The sequence below is a fragment of the Lynx canadensis genome, chromosome A3, assembly GCF_007474595.2.
Source record: "Lynx canadensis isolate LIC74 chromosome A3, mLynCan4.pri.v2, whole genome shotgun sequence".
NCBI lineage: Eukaryota > Metazoa > Chordata > Mammalia > Carnivora > Felidae > Lynx > Lynx canadensis.
Window position 1 is genome coordinate 87310797 of NC_044305.1, and position 21250 is coordinate 87332046.

The following is a 21250-nucleotide window of genomic DNA, read 5'->3' on the forward strand; positions in this document are numbered from 1 at the left end:
GCTAGCAGGGATGGACCTTGGGCCACGAGCTGCTAAGGCCCTATGGGACCCAAAAAGGGCCAGATCAACACCTGGAGTTTGTCTACACTGGAGCCCTGGGAGCGACAGAGCCACTGAGAAAGCAAGTTTAGGCCATAGCCCTGCCCCCTATCGGCTGGGACTCCCTTCCCGCCTGCCCCCCCACACATGCCTCCCTGCTAAGGTTCCTGAATCACTTTATGAAAAAGGAGAGACACAGAGATTTTCCAGATCCCTGGGATCTTGCCCCGGTTGAGATGACTGTGAGACTGCGCGTGTAGACTGGCAGTGAAAACATAGGATATAGGACACATAGGCCATCCAATCCCGGATCCCACTGCGGGGTGAGGAATCCCAGATCCTAGTGAATTCTGGCTAGGCGGACTGCACCCCTGGAGCTCTGTGTCCAGCTTACCCCAAGGCAGGAGGATCTCCCAGAGCCAAATGGCATCCCAACATGTGAGCGCGCGCACACACTCAGCAAGGCCAACCCTGTATCTCGCTGCCACGTGGTCATACTCAGGTACTGGCACGCCCAGCGATCCTCACCCAGCACACTCAGGAGGTAGACCTGAAGGATAAAGTCTCCAGAGAGAAAAGGATGTGGGTGGGAGCCCAGTGGCCCCGCACAACCTGCCTACTGGCTTGGCAGTGGGCCACGAGGCGCTAGGATGTCCTGGCAGGCATCTCCGTTGGGCCAGAGCCCCGGGCTGGGTGAGTAGATCCGACACCGCCAACCCCCTCTCCCCTGGCCCACATCCACACAAGCACACCGCACAGGTTCTCTGCTTCAGCATGCAGAAACCCCTGAGTTCCTTACTCGCTGGTCATGGGTACAATCACCAGGAAGGGAGACCCACCTGCCAGGCCTGAGGAGAGGGGAGCGCCCGAATACCCTCGGGATGCCAAATCCCACCCTGCAAAGAGGGAAAGTGAGGGGGAAAAAAAAATAAAGGGCTGGAGAAAGAGAAAGAGTGGGACCTCCGGAGAACCAACCCTCCTCCTGTTCTCCCAGCAGGACTCCCCGAAGCTAGGGAAGGGGAGTCCCCAAGTGCCTGGGTCCTGTCTCCGTGGGATTCTGCCTCACCAGACAGACTGGCCCGGATCACCCAGGAGGGTGCAGATGCCCGAAAACTGATCCCTGGACCTCAGAAGAGTTCGCTGGAGGGAGACTGGAGTTACCGGCACTGAGACCACCGAGATATGCTGTGAAATTGAAATTTAAAGGGCAAGAACAAACAAAACCCAGCAGGGCTCAGCAGGTGTCCTTCCCTTTTTCTTTGAACACAAACTCGGCCGTGAAAGTGGCAGGGGAAGAGTGAGGGCTGGGGAGCCGGGAAGGTTCCAGTCAAGTTTTTGCTTTCTGCTTCCTACTTGAATAATAAAAACAAGTAAACTTGAGAGAGAGGGCCAGAGAGGAGAAAGACAGGTGCAGAGCTGAGGCTGGATCCCGAGACCAGCATCCCACTGGTTTGTGGTGGAGGGTGTGCTGGCCCGTGTGGGTGGGGGTCTCTGAGGAGTTGGGCCCCTCCAGTGTGCACTGCAAGGGTCCTTCCAACCGAGATCGGTCCAGTTGGGTCGCACTCCCCAGGTTCTCCTGTTATTATGAATTTCCTTTCTCCCACCCCCCCAGGTGCCACCAACTGGCAGCACCCGCAGCTGGTCCAGACTGCTCTCCCTCTGCACAGCCTGTCCAGGATCCTGGCCACCAGCCTGTGCTCCTCTGCCCCACCCAAAGTACCTAGTGGCCAAGTTTTTTTCCTTCCTTCCTTCCTTCCTCCCCCCCTTTCTGTTAGCAGGTAGCAGCAGTCCTCCTGCACTCTTTACCCTCCCCTCTTCCTAGGTCTCAACCCCTTCATTATCAGCCACCCAATTAAGTAATTGGGGCATCCAGCCCACCTGGCCTTCTGCAGGGGACATTTATGACTGGACACAAATACATGCACACTGGACACACGCTAAGGCAGTAACACACACATTCATACACTAGCTCACCCAAATCATGGAGGCTGCACCAGCAACACGCTCAGCCCGGACACAGTCACTTACCCCTCACCTCACTCCCCCCCCCCACACGCACATCATGGGCCCTGCCCCCACAAACACTCAATCAGCCCCCCAGACAGACCGAAGCACCTTCGCTCACCCGGGAATGCGAGCCAGAAAAGAGAAGCAAAGTCTGCAATCACGGCGCTTTAGGGGAAGGGTCATCGGCGCTCCCGCCCACAAACAAGTTGAACACACATCTTCACTGGGGTCTCTCAATCTCTGTTCGAGCCCCTTTCTGAGTCAAAGTAAGGGAACGAAGGACCCGGCCTCTCTTGGCGCTGGCAAGGCAGAAGCTAGACTCAGGCGGGCACGGGATCCTCTGAAAGCGCTGGGGACTCGGAAGCCTCGGAGGGCCGAGCGCTCTGCACAGGAACCCCCACCACCTGGCTTCCCAGCCCAGCTGGCTTCTAGCCACGCTGACCTCCGCGCCTCGATTTTCCAGGGAAGGTGGGACCTGGGACCAGGGCTGGCTGGGGTGGGGGCATCTCCACAGTAGCGGGGTGAGGCTGGCACAAGGAAACGCCCATCTGCTTCCCAAGTCTGAGGGTGCGGGCCCCGCGTGAGGGCCTCCAGGCCGTGGGGGAACCGGGCGTTTGCTGCCTACCACAGTCTCGGCCTCACTCGACCCTCTGGGCTCCTGGCCCCTCTCTGCACGTGTTTTCTCAACCCCCCGCGAGTGCGGGTCACTCCGTCAGTCCCCTGGCCTCTCTCGGGGTCATTTACCACATTCTAGGCCTTGCTCTCCCAGGATCGCCGGGACGCGCCTTCGGTCCCGCTTCGAATGCGGGTGGCGGTATGAGTCTGGGGGCAGGGGTGGGGCACTGAACCCCAGACCTGAGGCCCTGCCTCCAGCCTCCCCCCCACCAGCCGAGCGCCCGAGCAAGGCCAACCTCCTGTTTTCTGCTGGGTCTCGCCGGGGTCGCCTTCCTGGAGCACTTTGGTTATTGATCCCGCCGAAAGAGCTGGAGCGCGGAGCCTGAGCGTCCCCGGGGAAGGAGGGAGTGGGGAGCACAGAAGGCAAGGGACTGGGGGAGGGAGTTGATAAACTTTAGGGGTGGCCGTAGGGTTAGGCCAGCACCCCCAGAATACCACCCCAGCCTCCCTCTGCCGGACTGGGAGTGGGGCTAGATCGGGGGTGGAGGAGTGGGACCACCCTCCCATCCTTCGGCGCTGCTCCCTCGTGAGCCGCTGGGAGTCAGAGAACCCCGACTCGCGCCCAATCAGCAGGGATGGGTGGAGCAGCCGGGTAGGGGCGGGGCCCGAGGAGTAGGGGCCGGGCGGGGGGCGCGAGGGGCGGGGAGCCACGGGCTTGGCCAGCTCAGGCTGGCCGGGCGGTGGAGAAGGCGGCGGTGGCGGCCGGCATGGGCGATGGGGGCGCGGAGCGCGACCGCGGCCCGGCACGCCGGGATTCGCGCGGCGGGCGCGGCGGGGACCGCGGCGGAGCGGAGGACTCGGGCGCCGATGCCGGCCGCCGCAGCCCAAGGGAGATTGCGGGGACCTCCGCCTCTAGCCCCGCGGGCTCCAGAGAGAGCGGCGCCGACAGCGACGGCCAGCCCGGGCTCGGAGAGGCAGACCACTGCCGCCGCATCCTGGTGCGAGGTAAGCGGACAGTTCTCGGTTCTGGCCCACCGGACCCCCACCCTAGCCCTTCGGCTGCCTCCACCTCCCAGTTCACACAGACAGCCAGTCATCAGTCAGTCATTCATTCAGCAAATACTATTTTGAGCTTCTATTGTGTGCTGAACACTGAGCTGAGTGCAGGGGACAAAGCGGCGAACGGGACCAAAGAGATGTCCGTGTCACCGCCTTACAGTTCTCAGCCTCTCGGGCCGGCCGCTCACCCTAGGCCCATCCCAGCTGGGTACGGCGGCGGGGACCGGGATACAAGTGCGGGGTGCGGACAGCCGGGTCCCCGCCCCGCGTCCCTCACGGCTGGTGCGGAGAAAAGCGTCACGAGCGCTCCGCGGGGTCAGGACGAGGAAGGACCAGCGTCCGGGACCGCGGGAGGGAAAGGCCGGCGCTCCGCTCAGCGGCCGGGACGCTTCCCGGTCGCCTGACCAGCCTCGTTTCCCGTTCCCGGCGACGCAGACCGCACCGGTTGCTCGCGGGAGAGGGCATCGGGACGCGGAGGGCGGCGTGCGGCGCTTGCCCGCCTGGGCTTTGCTCTTTCGGCTCGCGCTTCCTCTCGGCGTCTGGGCCCAGCCGGCTCTCGGTGCGGCCTTCCCCCGGCCTGGCCTTTCGCGTCTCTCCCGTTCTCCCTCGCCCTTCGCCCTCCTCTCTTCTTTCCTGGCTTTTCGCTCCGCCGAGCTCTCCTTCCCAGCCCTCTTTTCCTGCAAGCGCTTCTGGACTGCGCTCGAGTACCCAGCTCTGCCTGGTCTCCTCGCCGCGAGGCCGACCCCCAAAGCCACCCTCACGCGAAGCTCTAGATCAGCTTTCGCCGGATCCGGGCCTCGCCCAGAGAGATGGAAGGAGAAAGGGGATTCCGGGCACTTGCCTTCAGGCTGCCCCTAGGCCGCGGCCAGAGCCTGAGATCTGTTTCCCCCACTGTCTCTGAGCGCCGGGACCCGGAGACCGAGCGCCCAGAAGAGGCCACACGCGGGGAACGGCTCCCCCGACCTCCTTCTCCTACTGCCTGGCTCGGCTTCCTCCCGCTGCCCTTTTACTGCCTCAACTTCCGGAGCGCCCGCCTGCCAGCCGCGGGGCTTTGGGAGTCGACCGGCTAGAGCTGATTTCCGCAACCACCGCGGCCGCCTGGGGAAGAGGAACCAGCTTGAGACTGGCTCCAGGACCCTCCAGCACCAGGATCCCGAGTTTGTCTGATCTGAGCTGGGCCACCCACACTCAGACTGGGATACTGTGGCCCGGTTGCCCACAGCCTCCCCACGGCTGCTGAGTTTGGGTAGATCTGGGAATGGGGGACAGGGCCAGGGCAGAGCATGGAGGCAGCCCAATCTAAAGTCGGCTGATGACCGTCTTGGACACAGACTCAGCGACCCATGTCTTCCTGAAACACTCCTGGTGTCAGGTGTGGTCACCTAGAGATGGGGCGGTAATCGATGTTCAGGACACAGGCTGAGGGATGAGGGTGGTCCCCACCCGGCAGCAATTCCATCAGGTGTGTGGACCTGCTGGGCACCTGGGGTTAAATCAGATCCCTTTTCATAGACTATGGGGAGTCCTGAATGCAAGATGTCAACATCCACCTTGGAGCTCTATTGAGAAAATTTGCCTGGCTTCCAGAAATGGAGAAATCAGTCCCTTAAATTACCCACACTCCCTGTTTAAGACCCTCAAATCCCTGCCTGTGACACTCACCACCTCATACCCCATCTATGGGTATTTGTGAGTTGTGGACAACTGAGAGTTCTGTGCCCACCTACCATCCCTTCCACTCCACTAACTCTGCTTGTATAACAAATAAGTTCTATGTACAGATGTCAGTTTAGTAACTCCCAGGTGTAGACTTAGAGGAGGTAGGAGTCAAAAGTGACCCTCCACCCTGTGGGATGGGAGCCACCCATGCTAGGAGCAATCTAGAGCTGAGTAGAGATGGACCCCCCCCCCCCCCCCCCCCCCACTGTATGTGAGATAGCTTGTGTGCATTGTCAGGAGATATACTTTTATAAATGCATGTATGCATACACAGCAATGCCATTATATCTGTACAATATAATGGTAATGTAGTATAGAGGGTGTATTTACATGCCTAAAAGAAATAAAAGGTAAACAGGGCCCTCTGCCCTTTCTCATTTAATGAAAAGGCAGTTATTACAGGCCTGAGATACCAGGCACGTCATTTGGCACTAATCCCTCCCAGCCAGGGTCACCTGTGTCACTCCTGGCCCCAAAGGGACTCAGGGTGGAGGCTCTGACAGATGAAAGGCCTGGTACTGGTGAAGGGAAGTCTGCAGCGCATTGGCCTCCAGATGAAATGTCCCTCCAGTGTGCTCTTAGCAGAGAGTACATTTCACCCTTGATCTCCCAGGACACATCCTCCCAAAGTACTTCTGGAGGAAACCATAAAAAGGTGGAAGGGAGGTTTTTGCCATCGCATCCCATCAGGTTGTGGGGAAAGAACCCCACTTCCCTTGGGTCTTTGCACTTCTTTCTGCCTCTTTTCCACTAGGGACTTGCTACCTGAGGGCCCCACCCCAGCATAGCCCATCTGTTGGGGGAGTTCCAAGGCACAGGGGAATAGAAGGAAAGTGTGGGGGGCTGGAATAAAGTGAAGGTGGTTTAGAGTCCTTTAAACTTGAGCCAGTTCCTTTGCCTCTCTGTGCCTCAGTTTCCACATCTGTACAGAGGAACCTATAGCTGTTACCTTGAAAGTCAGTGCTAAAGGTCAGAGGTGATGTCTATAAAACTGCAAACACCCAGCGGGACCTCTATAAATATTCTGTTGAATGAAAGGGGGTGCTCTGAGGTGACCTACAAACCACTCTGGGAATGGGCCCCCTTCCTCAGAAGCCTCCCCCAGCTCACCCCCGCCCCTTACAGACTCCAAGGATTCCACGCCTTTTCCCCTTGGCTAAATGCTGCCCTGCATTGGGAGGTGGGCAGCCCTGGGGGGTTGAGAACAGCTGATGAAAGGAGGATTAGTGCCACCTTGCAGACCACGAGGTGTGGCCTTCCCCAATCCCCTTGGAGGAACCCCTCACTCCACCAATCACTCAAGTTTCCGGCTGCCTCCCCGAAATGCGGGTCAGGGAGCCAGGGAGGCTGACCGTGCTGCATCCCCGCCTCAAAATGGAGGCCACTTCGTGCCACACATGGACACAAACAAGGCCACAAGGATGACAGGGGCGTGTGCACACAGGCAGGCCAGCGCACCTCACCGCACACACAGCTAGGCTTCTACGGGACCAGACAGTGGCTTAGGCCACCCCACACCTCTGCGTGCACAGCCCATTGGCCAGTGACGGGTATGGATGGGGGTCCTTTTGTTTTATATTTAGGAAGGACGCACCAACTGCGAGGAGGAGGAGGAGGAGGAGGAGGAGGAGGAGGAGGAGGAGGAGGCGGCGGCGGCGGCGGCGGCAGCCGGAACAAACAGGCCTCCTCCCAGCTGTGGCTCTAACCGCCCGGTGCAGCCGAGGTACAACGGCCTTTTCGGTGGAGCCGGGATACCGGCGGTTAGAAGAGGTGGACCAACTCTCACCCACAACTTCCTGCAACCTCAGTCTCTGCTGGCACCCGCGCACTCAGATGAGCCTACCTGATTCCCAGATTAATCCGGATGCAAATTCAACAATCCATCTGAATAGAGCCCGTAATGGCCGCCTGTTGATGTCACCGAACTTTTATGAACAATGTACGGCGCTGCTACCTGCTCTCTTGAAGCGGTCCCTCAGGCCTATGCATCTCAAAATGCCATTTGGGCCACATCCTGTGTCCTCAGCCCTGTGGCCACCTTGACCCTGGTGAAGCAGGATCAGGCTGCCCCCAGAGGGCTCTCCCTTTTAAGAACTGCGGCCAGAGCTCCCCTCATTTCCACACTTCTCTGGGAACAGGAGGGCAGGAAAAATTAGGGATCCCTTGGCTGAGTGAACAACCGGCCACCACACCACCACCCATTATCCGGAGTGCTTTCACCTGGGAGCTTTATGGATGCACCTGGGAGCTAAGGACGTAAGAAAGCCCACAAAGACCCAGACCTCCGGCTCCTGCTGGCAATTCTCCTTGTGGATGTGGGTGTGGGGAAGGGAAGCATTTAGCGGGGTCCACCGCTCCCCACCCCCATCGGAGAGCAGTGCTGGGGCAGTCCAGAACCGGGAGCCTCTGAACACTTATAGACTGCACAATGGTATACACCAGGCAGGGTCCTGGCAGCCAGACTCATCGGAAGACGCTGGGCAAGGGGCCAAGACTTCTAGGGCTTGAGCTGAGAGAGGCCTGGGGAAACAGACTCTCCCTCCCACTCCAGCAGCCAGATCTGGGTTTAGCGTCATTCCGAATCTGCTGGCTTTCTGCTTGGATTTACTGAAGCCACTGGACCTACAGGAGCTCAGCTGGGACCTTGCAGGCCTCACCCTGCAAGTCGCAGTGGCTCTACAAGGGCACACCTACCCACTTGCCCAGTAGGCATTTTGGCAACTGTGAAGGTGGGGCAGATTGTTGTATCGAAATGAGCACTGGATTTGGGGTCACAGCTCTTCCACCCTGGATGGACCTCTGACCATAACCTCAATATGAGTCTCTTAATAGATACAATAACCAGGACCAGGCCTCAGGCAGCAGTTGAAAGGTTTGAACGGTTCATGCAAGGGACTGCACTTTGGAATTTTGTTTTTTATTTTCATTTTTGGTTTTGGGATTTGTGGGGGTATTAGGTTTCTTTTTTTTTTTTTAATTTTTCTGGGTTTGTTTTGTTTTATGTTTGTTATGTTTTTCCTTTTGTTTTGTTTGTTTTTGGCAGAAGGACCCACATTCTCAGCAAGGGTCTGACTGGGCTCTATCGTTTTGGTCTTATTTTTCCCTTTGTTTACATGCGTGCTGCGCCCCCCTCTCCCCCCCCAACTCGCAAGCAGCCCAGCAACCAAATGTGTTGTCTTGTTGGTGTCTTTTGTGTGCACTGTTTTCATTTTCAGGGAACTTTGCGTGGCTCCTTGTGTTCTCATGCTACTTTTGTTGTTCTGGGCAGTGGCTTGGACTCCGGTTCAGTGCACCCACCGCAGGGTCAGAGCTTCTAGGTGCCCCCCTCCACCTTCACCCGCTTTGACCCTGCTGGGCAAGGAGGCTGATTTTCCCCGAAGCTGGGGGGATGAGTGAGTACATGCACTGGCAAGGAGGAAGGGGACCACGGGAGCGTGTGTCCTTGGGCTTATATAGGTCGTTTGGATGTCGTTTGGGGCATTGGCCCACGGTGCACCACCTGTAGGGAGAGAGCATCTATGGGTCCTGTTGGCTCTATACCATTTCCTCAATTACCCCTGACTGAGCCTGGGGTCAGAGTAGCCCTGAGCTCCCTCCCTGTATCTCTCCGATTTGTATTGGGGGTGGGGTGGGGTGGGAATACGAATCATATTAATTTTGTTTCTATTTCCTGTTTGCTTAATATAAAATAAAGATTGGCCTTACGCTTCGTAAAGCCGGTAGCGGGTTACCGGCAATGTATCCCGCCGAGTTCCCTACCCCAGTTTGAGAAACTGATAGAGGACACCGAGGCTGAGCCGGCCTGTCCAGGAATCCCTGCGAGCTGGGTAGTCTAGGCGCCTGGTTCGTCCCCCACCGCATCCAGGAGGGAGGTTGGAGGATCTGAAGGTGCCAGGGTGGCACTGACTACTGCGGAAAGAAGTCTCAGCGCCAGGCCCGGATCTTGTCCCCAAAGCAGAGGAGTGGGCGGACCTGGGAAAGCCCGGGTGGCGAGCGCAGAAGTGGGGAGTCGGTTGTAAGGTCCTAGCTGGGGCCCCGCAAAGGCCTCTCAACCATCTCTCTCTGTCACCATGTTCACCCGCGGTCTTGCCCTTCACACGTTGATTCTTTCTACAAACATTAATGAATACCTACTATGTGCCAGACCGACCCGGCAGGGGCTGCTGGCTCCCAGCTTCCCAACCGAGAGCCTGTCTCTCTCTGAACACTGCGGGGTGCGGGCTTCCTGACCAACCCCCCCTCCCCCACCCCGGGGCGGCCCGCGGAAGTGGCTGGGGAAGCGATGCCTGCGCTAAGTTCGAAGGGGGCAGGTGCCCGAGGCCGGGTTCCCTTGATGCCGCCCCCGCACCACAGAAGAGGCTGTCACCGCGCCCAGCCAAATCCATGATCTCCACAGATATGTTCTTGGCACACAGTATACACTCACTAAATATTTGTCGAATGAGTGAAAGGAGACAAAACTGTCAACATCTCTCATCTCATTTGGTAAAAGACGGCAACGCCCTTTCCCCCCGGGGACGACGTTCGTTCTGAGAGGACATCCTCATTTTTTGACGTTACAATGTTGTTCCTTACAACTGTTACAATATAAATTTGACCATGCCACATTTTTGGCATTTTGTGCAGTCCTCAACTTTGGGAACCCCCGAAATATAAAACGTGGAAAACCTCAAATACGGTTCTTTTACTGGTAGCTGGGTCGGCAGGGCCTCCAGCTGGGACTGGAGCAGGAGGTCGCTCCAGGAGCAGGGCGGCGAGCGGAGGGTAGTGAGGCTCCCGCCTGTCTGCGGCTGCTTAGTGTGTGGTTCCACCAGCAAAGCCAGCCAGGGGGCGAGAAAGAAATAGCTGGATAAATCTGCGCCCCTCCTCCCCGCTCAATTCACAGGCCTCCAGTTATCCGCTGGAGCTTGAAATCACTGGGTGACTAAAGCCTGGGTTTGTTTGGTGGTTTGCTCCCGCGGCCGCTGCCCAGCCACCCACCCTCGCGGGGACCAGTCGACTCGTGGAGCTGCGGGGAAGCCAGGGCTGGGCGTGCAGGGCCACACTTACAAAGTAGATAGGTAGCTAGAGGATTGGATTTCAAAAAGTTATGCGTGCTCAACATAAAACAAAACAAAACTGAACCCGAAGCGGTAGAAGGCTCCCCCAAATAGCCACCATTCTCAGTTTCAGGTGGGCCCTTCCAGATTTTCCCACTCTCATATGTAAACATTAGCAAAAGTGGAATCGTATTACATAAGCCGTTTTGCAACTTACCTTTAAACAAAATTTAATCCGCAGGGGTCATCTTTTCGGGTCAACCATTTCGCGCTGTTCCGTGACCGTGACCGAAAGTATCCCTTTGGTTGGGGAAAGCCGAATTCTCCCCACCTCTGCAGGGAGGGTCCAGTTGGTTTTACCTAATGTAAACACTGTGGAATAAACTTCCAAGGCACAGGTCTTTGCGCACTTGAGTATTTCCGTGAAATAGATTCCTAGCAGTGGAACTGTTGCTTCAAAAGGTTTACCCATACTACAGTTTTTAAAAACGTGTTTTGCTTAATTTGAAAATGGTAATTAGCTCCTGTGATTCCGACATCAAAACGTTGTGCTGTTAAGTACACCGTGAAAAATCCCTCCCATCCCTGCCCTCTCTCTTCCAGTTCCCACCTGGCTCTGAGGCAGCCATTTTTTACTTTCTGGTTTGTCCTTCCAAAAGACATTCACGCTTATGCAAGTGAATGCTGCTCTGTTGTTTTCTTGCTTTTATTTATTTATTTTTTACTCATATATGACACCTCCCTATATTTTTCTGCACCTTGCTATTTTCACTTACCAGTACATTTGGGGATGTAAAGAACGTCTTGTCCCTTTTTCACAGATGTATAGTATTCCATTTATATGGACTGGGTGGGGCCATAATGCATGTTGGATAACCCATGTCCTATTGGTGGAACAGTTAGCTTTTTTCTTATATGTTGCTATTATATACAATTCTGCAATAAACTTGTTCCTTGGTCATTTCCACGTGTGTAGGTATATGTCAGAGAAGTTCCTAAAAGGTGGAAGAGTATGTTAGTTTCTAATTTAGAAGATAATGCCAAATTCCCTCCATAGATGATACACCACCCGTGCCTTATCTACCCACCTCTGCTCCCCCACCCCTCTCCCCAGTCCCAGCAGCAATGCCTGAAAGTGCTTGTAGCCCCAAATCTTGCCATCGCAGTTTAGGCTTTATATCTTGAAAGATATTGTCAAGTTGCTCTTTGCGGGGGAAAGTTTGCAGTTTATATCCCCATCTTTTTCCTCTGCCCATATTGGGCATAGATATCTTTTCTACCTTTGCCAGTCATATAGGTGATAAGTAGTACCTCATTGACATTCTAATTTTTATTTCATTGATTATTAGTGAAGTTGACTATCTTCTCATATTTGCCGGCCAGGGTATTTCTTCTGGTGTTATCTAACAACTCATTTCCTTTGACCACTTTTAATTTTCAAATATTCCTTTCCTTACTGATTTGTAGAAACTCAGCATTAAGGATAGTAGCTCATTGCTTTCAATATGTGTTGCAGTTTTTTAAAGTTCATAATTTGCTTCTAATTTGTTTCTGATGCCTTTTGTTTTCTAAAGTGTAAAATAACTTTCTAATTATAAATCCAACCATGTTTGTTTTGCCATATCATGTATAAACGGAAAGGTCTTCATTTTTTCCTGCATAAAGCATGTACACTCCCAAGATGGAACCAACCAAACACTCATTAGTAATTGAAAAAGATAAATATTTTCTTTTTGTAATACGTTGCAAAAGTGGGAAATTTTTTGCAAATTTTTTTCCATTTAATAAACATTTGTAGAAATCTTGCTTGCTGTCTAAAACTGCCTCATTCTTTTAACAGCTACATGGTATTCCATTCTGCAGATATCATTAATTTAACCAGTCCTCTATTGATGGGTATTTAAGTTGGTTCTACTTTTTCGCTATTACAAGCAATGTCTCAGTGAACATCTTTGGATCCTAATTTGGACAGATGGTTTTTTAAAGTCTCATTTATGAGACAATCTGAAAAATGTGTAACCAAGTGGGACTTTTTTATATTAAGGAATGATTGATAATGTCTTTGGCTGAGACAGTATTGTTGTTATTTTGCAAAGGAAGTTTTTTTTTTCAGAGACACATATAAAAATATTTCTGGATGAAATATGATGTCTGAGATTTGCTTAAAATTATGAGGATAGAGAAGACACAGGATTATTCATGAATTTATAATTGTTGAAGTTGGGGGATAGGTATGTCAGGGCTCATTATACTACTTTCTCTAATTTTGTGTATGTTTGAAATTTCTCATAATAAAATGTTTAAAATAATAGGCATTATTTCACACATATGTTAAAGTTATGACAGATATTTCTGAATTCCATGCCCAAAATTTATACTCCCAGCAATTGTGTATAAATGTGTCATTTCACCTCACCCTCCCAACCAGGATATACTGAATCTTTTAGAGTGAGATCTTGTCAAGTGAAAAACATTTTTATTGACATTTTTAATCACTAGTAAGGTTAAGCATATATATTCATGTACTTATTCTTCATCTTAATTTCCTGTTCTGTGAATTTTTTTATTCATGTGCTTGGTTATTTCTCTATTGGTTTATTGTTTTCTTATAGTTGTGAATGCTACTTTTATACTAAGGAAGTAATCTCTTATGTTATATGTGCTGTAAACATGCCCAAGTCTTTTTCTTTTTTTAATGTTTTTTGTTTAATATTTTTTAATGTTTATTTATTATTTTGGAGAGAGAGAAACAGACAGAGTGAGAGTGGGAAGCAGAGAGAGAGACAGACAGACAGACAGACAGAATCTGAAGCAGGCTCCAGGCTCCAAGCTGTCAGCACAGAGCCCGATGGAGGGCTCGAACTCATGAACCATGAAACCATGACCTGAGCCGAAGTCAGTTGTTCAATCAACTGAGCCACCCAGGCAGCCCTCTTTTTCTTTTTTTAAACTTTGTTGTGAGGTTTTTGTTTTTTTTTTACTGAACTCAAATTTAAATTGTAATCACATCTAACGGTCATTCCTTTTGGGGATTGTAGTTCTCTGTTAGAAAGGTCTTCTACCAAAGATAAAACTGCATTTTGCTACATAGTCTTTGTGACAAACCAAACAATAAAAATGTACACAAGGTAAGATAGAAGAAATCTTTTCTCCCTGACCAGCTTTCACTCCTAAACAGTGAAGAGAAGAGAGGTGTTCATCCTGCAGACTTGATCCTACACAAGCACAAGTTCACACACACACACACACACACACACACACACACACAGTGTTGTTTTACTCGTTGTTCTTTATAAAAATAGTTTATACATACTTGCCGTTTTTTATATAGCAGTATGTAATGGACATCCATCAAGTCAGTATATGGGGATGTACCTCATTCTTGTTAATGTCTACATAAAAACCAAAGGCATCACTAATACTGTTCCATTGATAAACATTCAACTCTTTCTTTTATTTTTCTCTTACAAACTATTCCACAAACAGTAAATCTATCTTTATCAAGTATATCAATAGTTCTCTGGAGTCAAAACCTTTATAAAATTTCTAGGACAACAGAACTATGCCATTTTTAATTTAGCTAGGCATTGTGAAATTGCCCTCTAAAAATATTCTCAACAACAGAGCTTGAGAGAACCTTTATTTCCCCCAGCTTTGCCAGCACATTTTCTCTAGTCTGATAGGTAAAATACGGCATCTGGAAAAAAGAAAAAACTAGCTGTCATTTGCTGTTCTAACTTTTCATTTTCTCTGATTCTCTCTAAGCTTGAGTACCTTTTCATAGTTATTAGACACTTACATTTCTTCCTCTCTGAATAACCCATTCATATAATTTGCTCAGTTTCCCTCTGGGTTGCTCGACTTTACTCCTTGGTCTATAGAGGCTGTGTATTTAGACATTAAGGCTCTGCTATGCATGTAGTATGAATATTTTCTCCTAATCTGTCCTTTGTCTTTTAACTGTCTCTTATCCTGCAGAAGCTTTTATTTCTAGGTGCTCAAATCTATCATTTATTTTTTAAAAATTTGTCTATGTGGGGCACCTTGGTGACTCAGTCAGTTAAGTGTCCAACTTCGGCTCAGGTCATGATCTCGTTGTCCAAGAGTTCAAGCCCTGCATTGGGCTCTGTGCTGACAGCTCAGAGCCTGGAGCCTGCTTCGGATTCTGTGTCTCCCTCTCTCTCTGCCCCTCCCCTGCTCTCTCTCTCTCTCTCTCTCCAAAATAAATAAATATTTAAAAAATTATTTATGTATTTCTTTAATTTTTAGAGCTTATTTTTTATATTAAAATTTTTCTTCTATATTGTGTTTATTTTTACATGCAGTGTGAGATGAATTATTTCAAATAACGAGCTAATTGTCCAAAAGCCAGGTCTTTAATAATCCTATCTTTCCTCCCACTAACTGAAATGTCCTCATATATGCATGAATTTGCTTCCAAACTCTCATGCCAGCATCGTACCATTTTCATTGCCATAGATTTGTAATATATTTTGCTGTATGGTAATGCAAGTATTTTCTCCTCATTCTTTAACATTCTTTCCTTAACTGGTCTTCCATTTTCAATTTTCCTATTCAACTTGAGGATGAATTTTCCATAAGGAATTTTTATAATAATCACATCGTGGATCAAGGAAGGAAGGACTTTGTCACACGTAAAAATAAGCACATGAGCAGCTTGCCGTGCAAAGGAACTAGTCTGGTGTTGGGAGATGAAATCAGTTAGGGTTTTGTGGGAAGCTACTGGGAGGAATACCAGAAAGGGGTAGTAGTTCATCCTATTCATCCTAGAGGTCAGGGGCATTAGCTAGCCATTATCAGAGATCACCCCCTCCCAAGGCAAAGGCTGGTTGGACAGAATCACCCTTTCCTGTCCCCCTAGGGCTCACTCCTCCTTGAGGAGACCAGAAAGGCAGCAAGACTCAGGAGTCATTCCCTTTAGACTCCTGCATTTTCACCCTACCCACAAAAAGGCGCTGGAATTAAATCTGTCCTTCCTTCCTGGTGCTTCCCCCAAACTCCACCCAGAAAAGGAACAATTCAGGAAAGGGGGCTGTGTCAGTAAGGATGGGCTAGGTTTTGCTGCAGAGACAACCCCAAATCTTAGAGTTTTAACAGAACACAGGTGTGTTTCTCACTCACATGATAAGTCTATCACGAGTGGGCATAGGCTCATCTTCATACTCAGAAATTCAGGCTGATGATGCTTCATCTTGACTCTTGATTCCAGGACCATCACAGTAGGGGGAAGAGGGTGTGGCAAATTATGAACCAGCTTTTAAAGTGTTCATCTGAAGGTGACTTCATCTTTTCATTTGGCTGAAGTAAGTCATGTGGTCATATCTAATTTCAAAGCGCAGAAAATTAGTGCAACCCTACCATGTGCCTGGAAGGAGTTGGGAACACTGGTGAACAGCATTCATGATTTATCCACTATCTTAACTTTGATGAGTAGCCTTCTCTGGCTGTCATAGCTAAAATAGCAAACACACACACAATGGTTATTGGGTTTCGGTTATTTGGAGAGGATCAGTAATATCCTCTTATCTTGTTTTATTGTCTTCCCAGCATTTCTCATTACATTACATATTCATTTTTTTAATTTATTATCTTCCTCTCTCTGCAATAGAAGGTCTATGGAAGCAAGGACCTTGTTTATTTTGCTCATTTCTATACCCCCCAGACCCTGGAAAAGTATTTGGTGCATAGTAAGTGCTCATCAAATATATGTTGAGTGGTTGAATATGCCTAGTTGTTTATTTACATAAATGAGATATTACTACATATGTTATCCTATAACTTTCTTTCTCTTCATGTCAGTTCGTATCGATATTTTGTCATTCTTTTAAATTGCTACACAGTATTTTGTAGTATATGCATTAGGGTAATTTGTTCAGCCGTTTCCCTTGTGGGGAACCGTGAGGTGGCTTTCAGATTTTCAGCATCTTGAACACTGCTGCAGCAAACATCTTTGAATATACCTTGGAGCAGATGAGCCCATGCTTTGTCTGGATAAATACTTACTAGAATAAAATTGTTAGGATAAAATTTACATGCGTTTAAGGTTGACAAATGCAACCTTAAAAGGTGGTGACAATTTACGGCCCTACCAACATTGAATGGGAGTGTGGAATCCCCTACAGCTCACCATTGATCTATTAATCATTTATTAATGTCTTTCCAATCCTACAGGAAAGAAATGATTTTCCATGGTTGTGTGAGTTTACATCATCCTGATTTCTGTGAAGCTGTACTCATTTTTCATGTGTTTACTGGTCATTTGGCATCTTTTTCTGGGAATGGCCCACATAAATTATTTGACTATTTTTCCTCCTGGACTATTTCCCTTTTAAAAAATCATTTATTGGGGCGCCTGGGTGGCGCAGTCGGTTAAGCATCCGACTTCAGCCAGGTCACGATCTTGCGGTCCGTGAGTTCGAGCCCCGCGTCAGGCTCTGGGCTGATGGCTCAGAGCCTGGAGCCTGCTTCTGATTCTGTGTCTCCCTCTCTCTCTGCCCCTCCCCCGTTCATGCTCTGTCTCTCTCTGTCCCAAAAATAAATAAACGTTGAAAAAAAAATTAAAAAAAAAATAAATAAAAAATCATTTATTTATAGTTGCATTATTTGTCATTTCTTTATCTTTTTAAAGTTTTTCCTTCAAGTTTGTTTCATTTTACTTTGGCTTTGGTACTTTTGTCATACAAAAGGGTTTAGCTTTAATATAGTTGGTTATATCCTTTGTCTATATGTCTCCATATATCCTTTGTCTTTATGGCTCCAGTTTTATATCTTGTTCTTCCCAAGCTTAGGATTATAAAAATATCATCCTATGTTTTCTTTTTTTTTAATTTTTTAAAGTTTTTATTTATTTTTGAGACAGAGAGAGACAGAGCATGAGCAGGGGAGGGGCAGAGAGAGGGGGAGACACAGAATCCGAAGCAGGCTCCAGGCTCTGAGCTGTCAGCACAGAGCCCAATGCGGGGCTTGAACTCATGAACTCTGAGTTCATGACCTGAGCCAAAGTCAGATGCTTAACTGATTGAGCCACCCAGGTGCCCCTCATCCTATATTTTCTTTTAGTGCTTTTATCATTTTATGGCCTATGATTTTCCCTCTAATCCATTTGAAACTTGTCATTTATGATGAAAGACAGGAATTTAACTTAATTTTATTACAAATAGGTAATTTATGGTTACTAATCTACGTAACTACATTTATTGACTACGCTGATCTTTCTCCATTTAGAATGTTCCTGTTATCATAAATCCTATCAATACATATAGTGGGTCTAATTGTGCACTCTTGATTCCATTGTTTCCCACATTTCAATCACTTGAATATTCACCATTTCTGTTATGTTCCATTTATTTACTTAATATTTTAGCATAATACATTTAAGAAAAAAAATTTTTTTTTTTTTTTTTTTTGGGACAGAGAGAGGCAGAGCATGAACAGGGGAGGGGCAGAGAGAGAGGGAGACACAGAATCAGAAACAGGCTCCAGGCTCTGAGCAGTCAGCACAGAGCCCGACGCGGGGCTCGAACTCACGGACCGCGAGATCGTGACCTGGCTGAAGTCGGACCCTTAACCGACTGCGCCACCCAGGCGCCCCTTAAGAAAATTTTTAATGTTTATCTATTCTTGAGAGAGAGAGAGAGAGAGACATAGTTCAAACAGGAGAGGGGCAGAGAGAGACAGAGGAAGACACAGAATCTGAAGTAGGCTCCAGGCTCTGAGCTGTCAGCACAGAGCCTGACACAGGGGTCAAACTCACAAACCGCGAGATCATGACCTGAGCCAAAGTTGGACGCCTAATCGACTGAGCCACCCAGGCACCCCAAGCGTAATACATTTTAAAATTAAATACCTACTTCTGCATCATCCTAAGCACATAAAATCATAGGTTTAAATTTTTTTCTAGTAAACATTAAAATAAGTGCATAACTTTTGAAGTAACAAATGTTTATGTAGCATTTAAAATCATCTTACAGACCACAAGTGGAATGCAGAGGCACTTTAGGGAAATGCTGTTGTTACTTTTTCCACCAATGGATTTGTCCATCTCTGTGACAAAACCTCATTGTAGCTTCATGGTATGTTCTGTTGTTGTTGATGTCTTATTTTGAAATCATTTTAGACTCACAAGAAGTTGTAAAAATAGTACAGAGAGGTTTGGCAGAGAGGTCCTGTGTACCCATCACCTTCTCTCGGAGGTGGCAACTTACGTATTTATAAAACATTGTCAAAATCAGGAAATTGACATTGGTACAATATACTTGACTAGACTACAGACCTTCCTCGAATTTCACCCATTTTTCCATGCACTCATTTTTTGTCTTCATATATAGTTCTATGAAACTTTTATATGAAGCCACATTTATAGACCTATATGACCACTACCACGATCAAAATACAGGACTGTTCTGGGGCGCCTGGGTGGCTCAGTCGGTTAAGCGTCCGACTTCAGCTCAGGTCACGATCTCACGGTCCGTGAGTTCGAGCCCCGCGTCGGGCTCTGGGCTGATGGCTCAGAGCCTGGAGCCTGCTTCCGATTCTGTGTCTCCCTCTCTCTCTGCCCCTCCCCCGTTCATGCTCTGTCTCTCTCTGTCTCAAAAATAAATAAACGTTAAAAAAAAATTAAAAAAAAAAATACAGGACTGTTCTGTCACCATCAAGGAACTTCCTCAGGCTACCCCTTGACAGTCACACCCTCCCTTACCTAACCTCTGGCAACCATGGATCTGCTCTCTTCCTCTATAACTTTGTCATTGTGATAGTGTTCTATAAATGGACCCATGCAGTACATAATCTTGAGAACTGACTTTGGTTTTCTCCACTCAGTAGAATTCCCTGGAGATTCACCCAAATTGTCACGTCTGTCCATAGTCATTCCTTTTTATTGCTGAGTCATATCCCATAGTATAACTGTACCCCAGTTTGCTTAACCATTCACCTATTGAACATTTGGCTTGTTTCCATTTAGGGACTATTATAAATAAATAAAGCAGCTATGAGCATTCACGTATAGGTTTTGATGTGAACCTAAGATTTTGTTTCTCTAGGATAAATGCAAAGGAGTGTGGTCACTGGGTTTTATGGTAAGTGTATGTTTAACTCTTTGAGAAACTGCCAGGTCGTTTTCCAGAGTGACTGCACCATTTACATTCCCACCAGCAGTGTAGAAAGTTCTACTTTCTCTGTATCCTCACCAGCCTTTGACACTCTCAGTATCATTTCTTTTAGCTATCCTTTTTTTTTTTAATTTTTTTTTAACGTTTATTTATTTTTGAGACAGCGCATGAACAGGGGAGGGGAAGAGAGAGAGAGGGAGACACAGAATCAGAAGCAGGCTCCAGGCTCTGAGCCATCAGCCCAGAGCCCGACGCGGGGCTCGAACTCACCGACCGCGATATCGTGACCTGAGCTGAAGCCGGACGCTTAACCGACTGAGCCACCCAGGCGCCCCTCTTTTAGCTATCCTAATATGTATCTCTTGTGGTTTTAATTCGCCTTTCCCTAATGGCTGGTGATGTTGAATATCTTTTCATATGCTCATTTTTATGGCACGTTTTGATATCTGGCGGGCAAGTTGCCTTTCTTATATGATTCCTGCCTTCCTCGACCCTGAGAGGAAGAGCTAACCTTGGCTGTTCCCTGAGGCAGGAATGCTTGTGTTAGCTCTTCCACAAAGAAGAAAGGGTGAGGGACATCTATGAGTTGACCTCAGTGGTCTGGAACACAGGCTTAGAGCTCTAGGTGGGCTCCAGGAGGCTCTCTGGGAAGAGGATGTAAAGCTTCCAGCACCACATACAACACCCACCACCCCTCCTCCAGTCCACACCCCCCCAAAACACTTCTAATAAAATCAGTGCCTTTGGATATGGAGTCATTTGGGTTTTGTGAGGGAAGTTCTGAGACCGGTCCCACAGTTGGAAATAATAGGATCTGAGCAAAGGGGACCCAGTTGATGGGGCCGCAAATATTACCCCACCTTTTCAGAATGTAGAAAGTACCGGAGAGGGAAAGCTTGAGTTGTCCCAAAAGGCCTGTGGGGTTTCCACCTCCACTCCAAGAGCCGGGCCCATGTCCATCTGATGTGCTCTGCCCAGTGTGGGGGGAGGGCCACCTCTGAGAGTGACATCCCCTGACCCAGACACATCTTCTTCCCAGGGTTGACTGAGCACAAAGGTTCTTGAGAACCTCTGAGATCAGGGGCAGGACTTGCAAGGCAGGAGGAGCTAACACATACTCTGGAGGAGTAAATGTTAGCTGGCCGGGGCAGGAGCCAGGAAGAACCACTCTCATAAATCATATGGTGGAGGATTTGGAAGGAGAGATGTTAGACTCATTCTCTAAAGCAGGGATTCTAAAAGTAGAATCTATAGTGGTGAGGCTCACAGGAGCCTCCTGGAAGACAGCAACATTCCAAATGCAGGTCCTTTCCTATGTCTTCCAGGGCACTTGATGAACCCATCCAGAAGATTCCATTTTTTTTACCCATGACCAAAGGTCTCTTCATTATAACCTATCCACTGAATCATTAAACATTGCTAAAAGAGGGTATTCGTAAAGGAAAATAAGGTTGTTTCTAGACCTTATGGAACACTGTCAGTGTGACCTCAGGGAGGTTATTTAAAATGTGTTCCTCCATTTCCCTATCTGTAAAATGGGACTAATAATAGTTCCAGCTTCACTGAGAACATTGGGAAGTTTCAAGTCCTCAAAACCGTGCCTGGCCTCGAGCAAACACGGCCCAGGTGTCAGCTTTCGTT

General features: G+C 48.9%; 1 protein-coding gene across 1 annotated transcript in view; it reads left to right on the forward strand.

The window, feature by feature from the left end:
* Positions 1–3428: 3428 nt before the first annotated feature.
* Positions 3429–21250, forward strand: part of VAX2 (ventral anterior homeobox 2) — a 29063-nt gene continuing 11241 nt past the window's right edge. The window contains exon 1 of the mRNA XM_030310792.1: positions 3429–3666. Coding sequence (XP_030166652.1) covers positions 3429–3666 — 238 coding nt within the window. The remainder of the gene's footprint in view (positions 3667–21250) is intronic.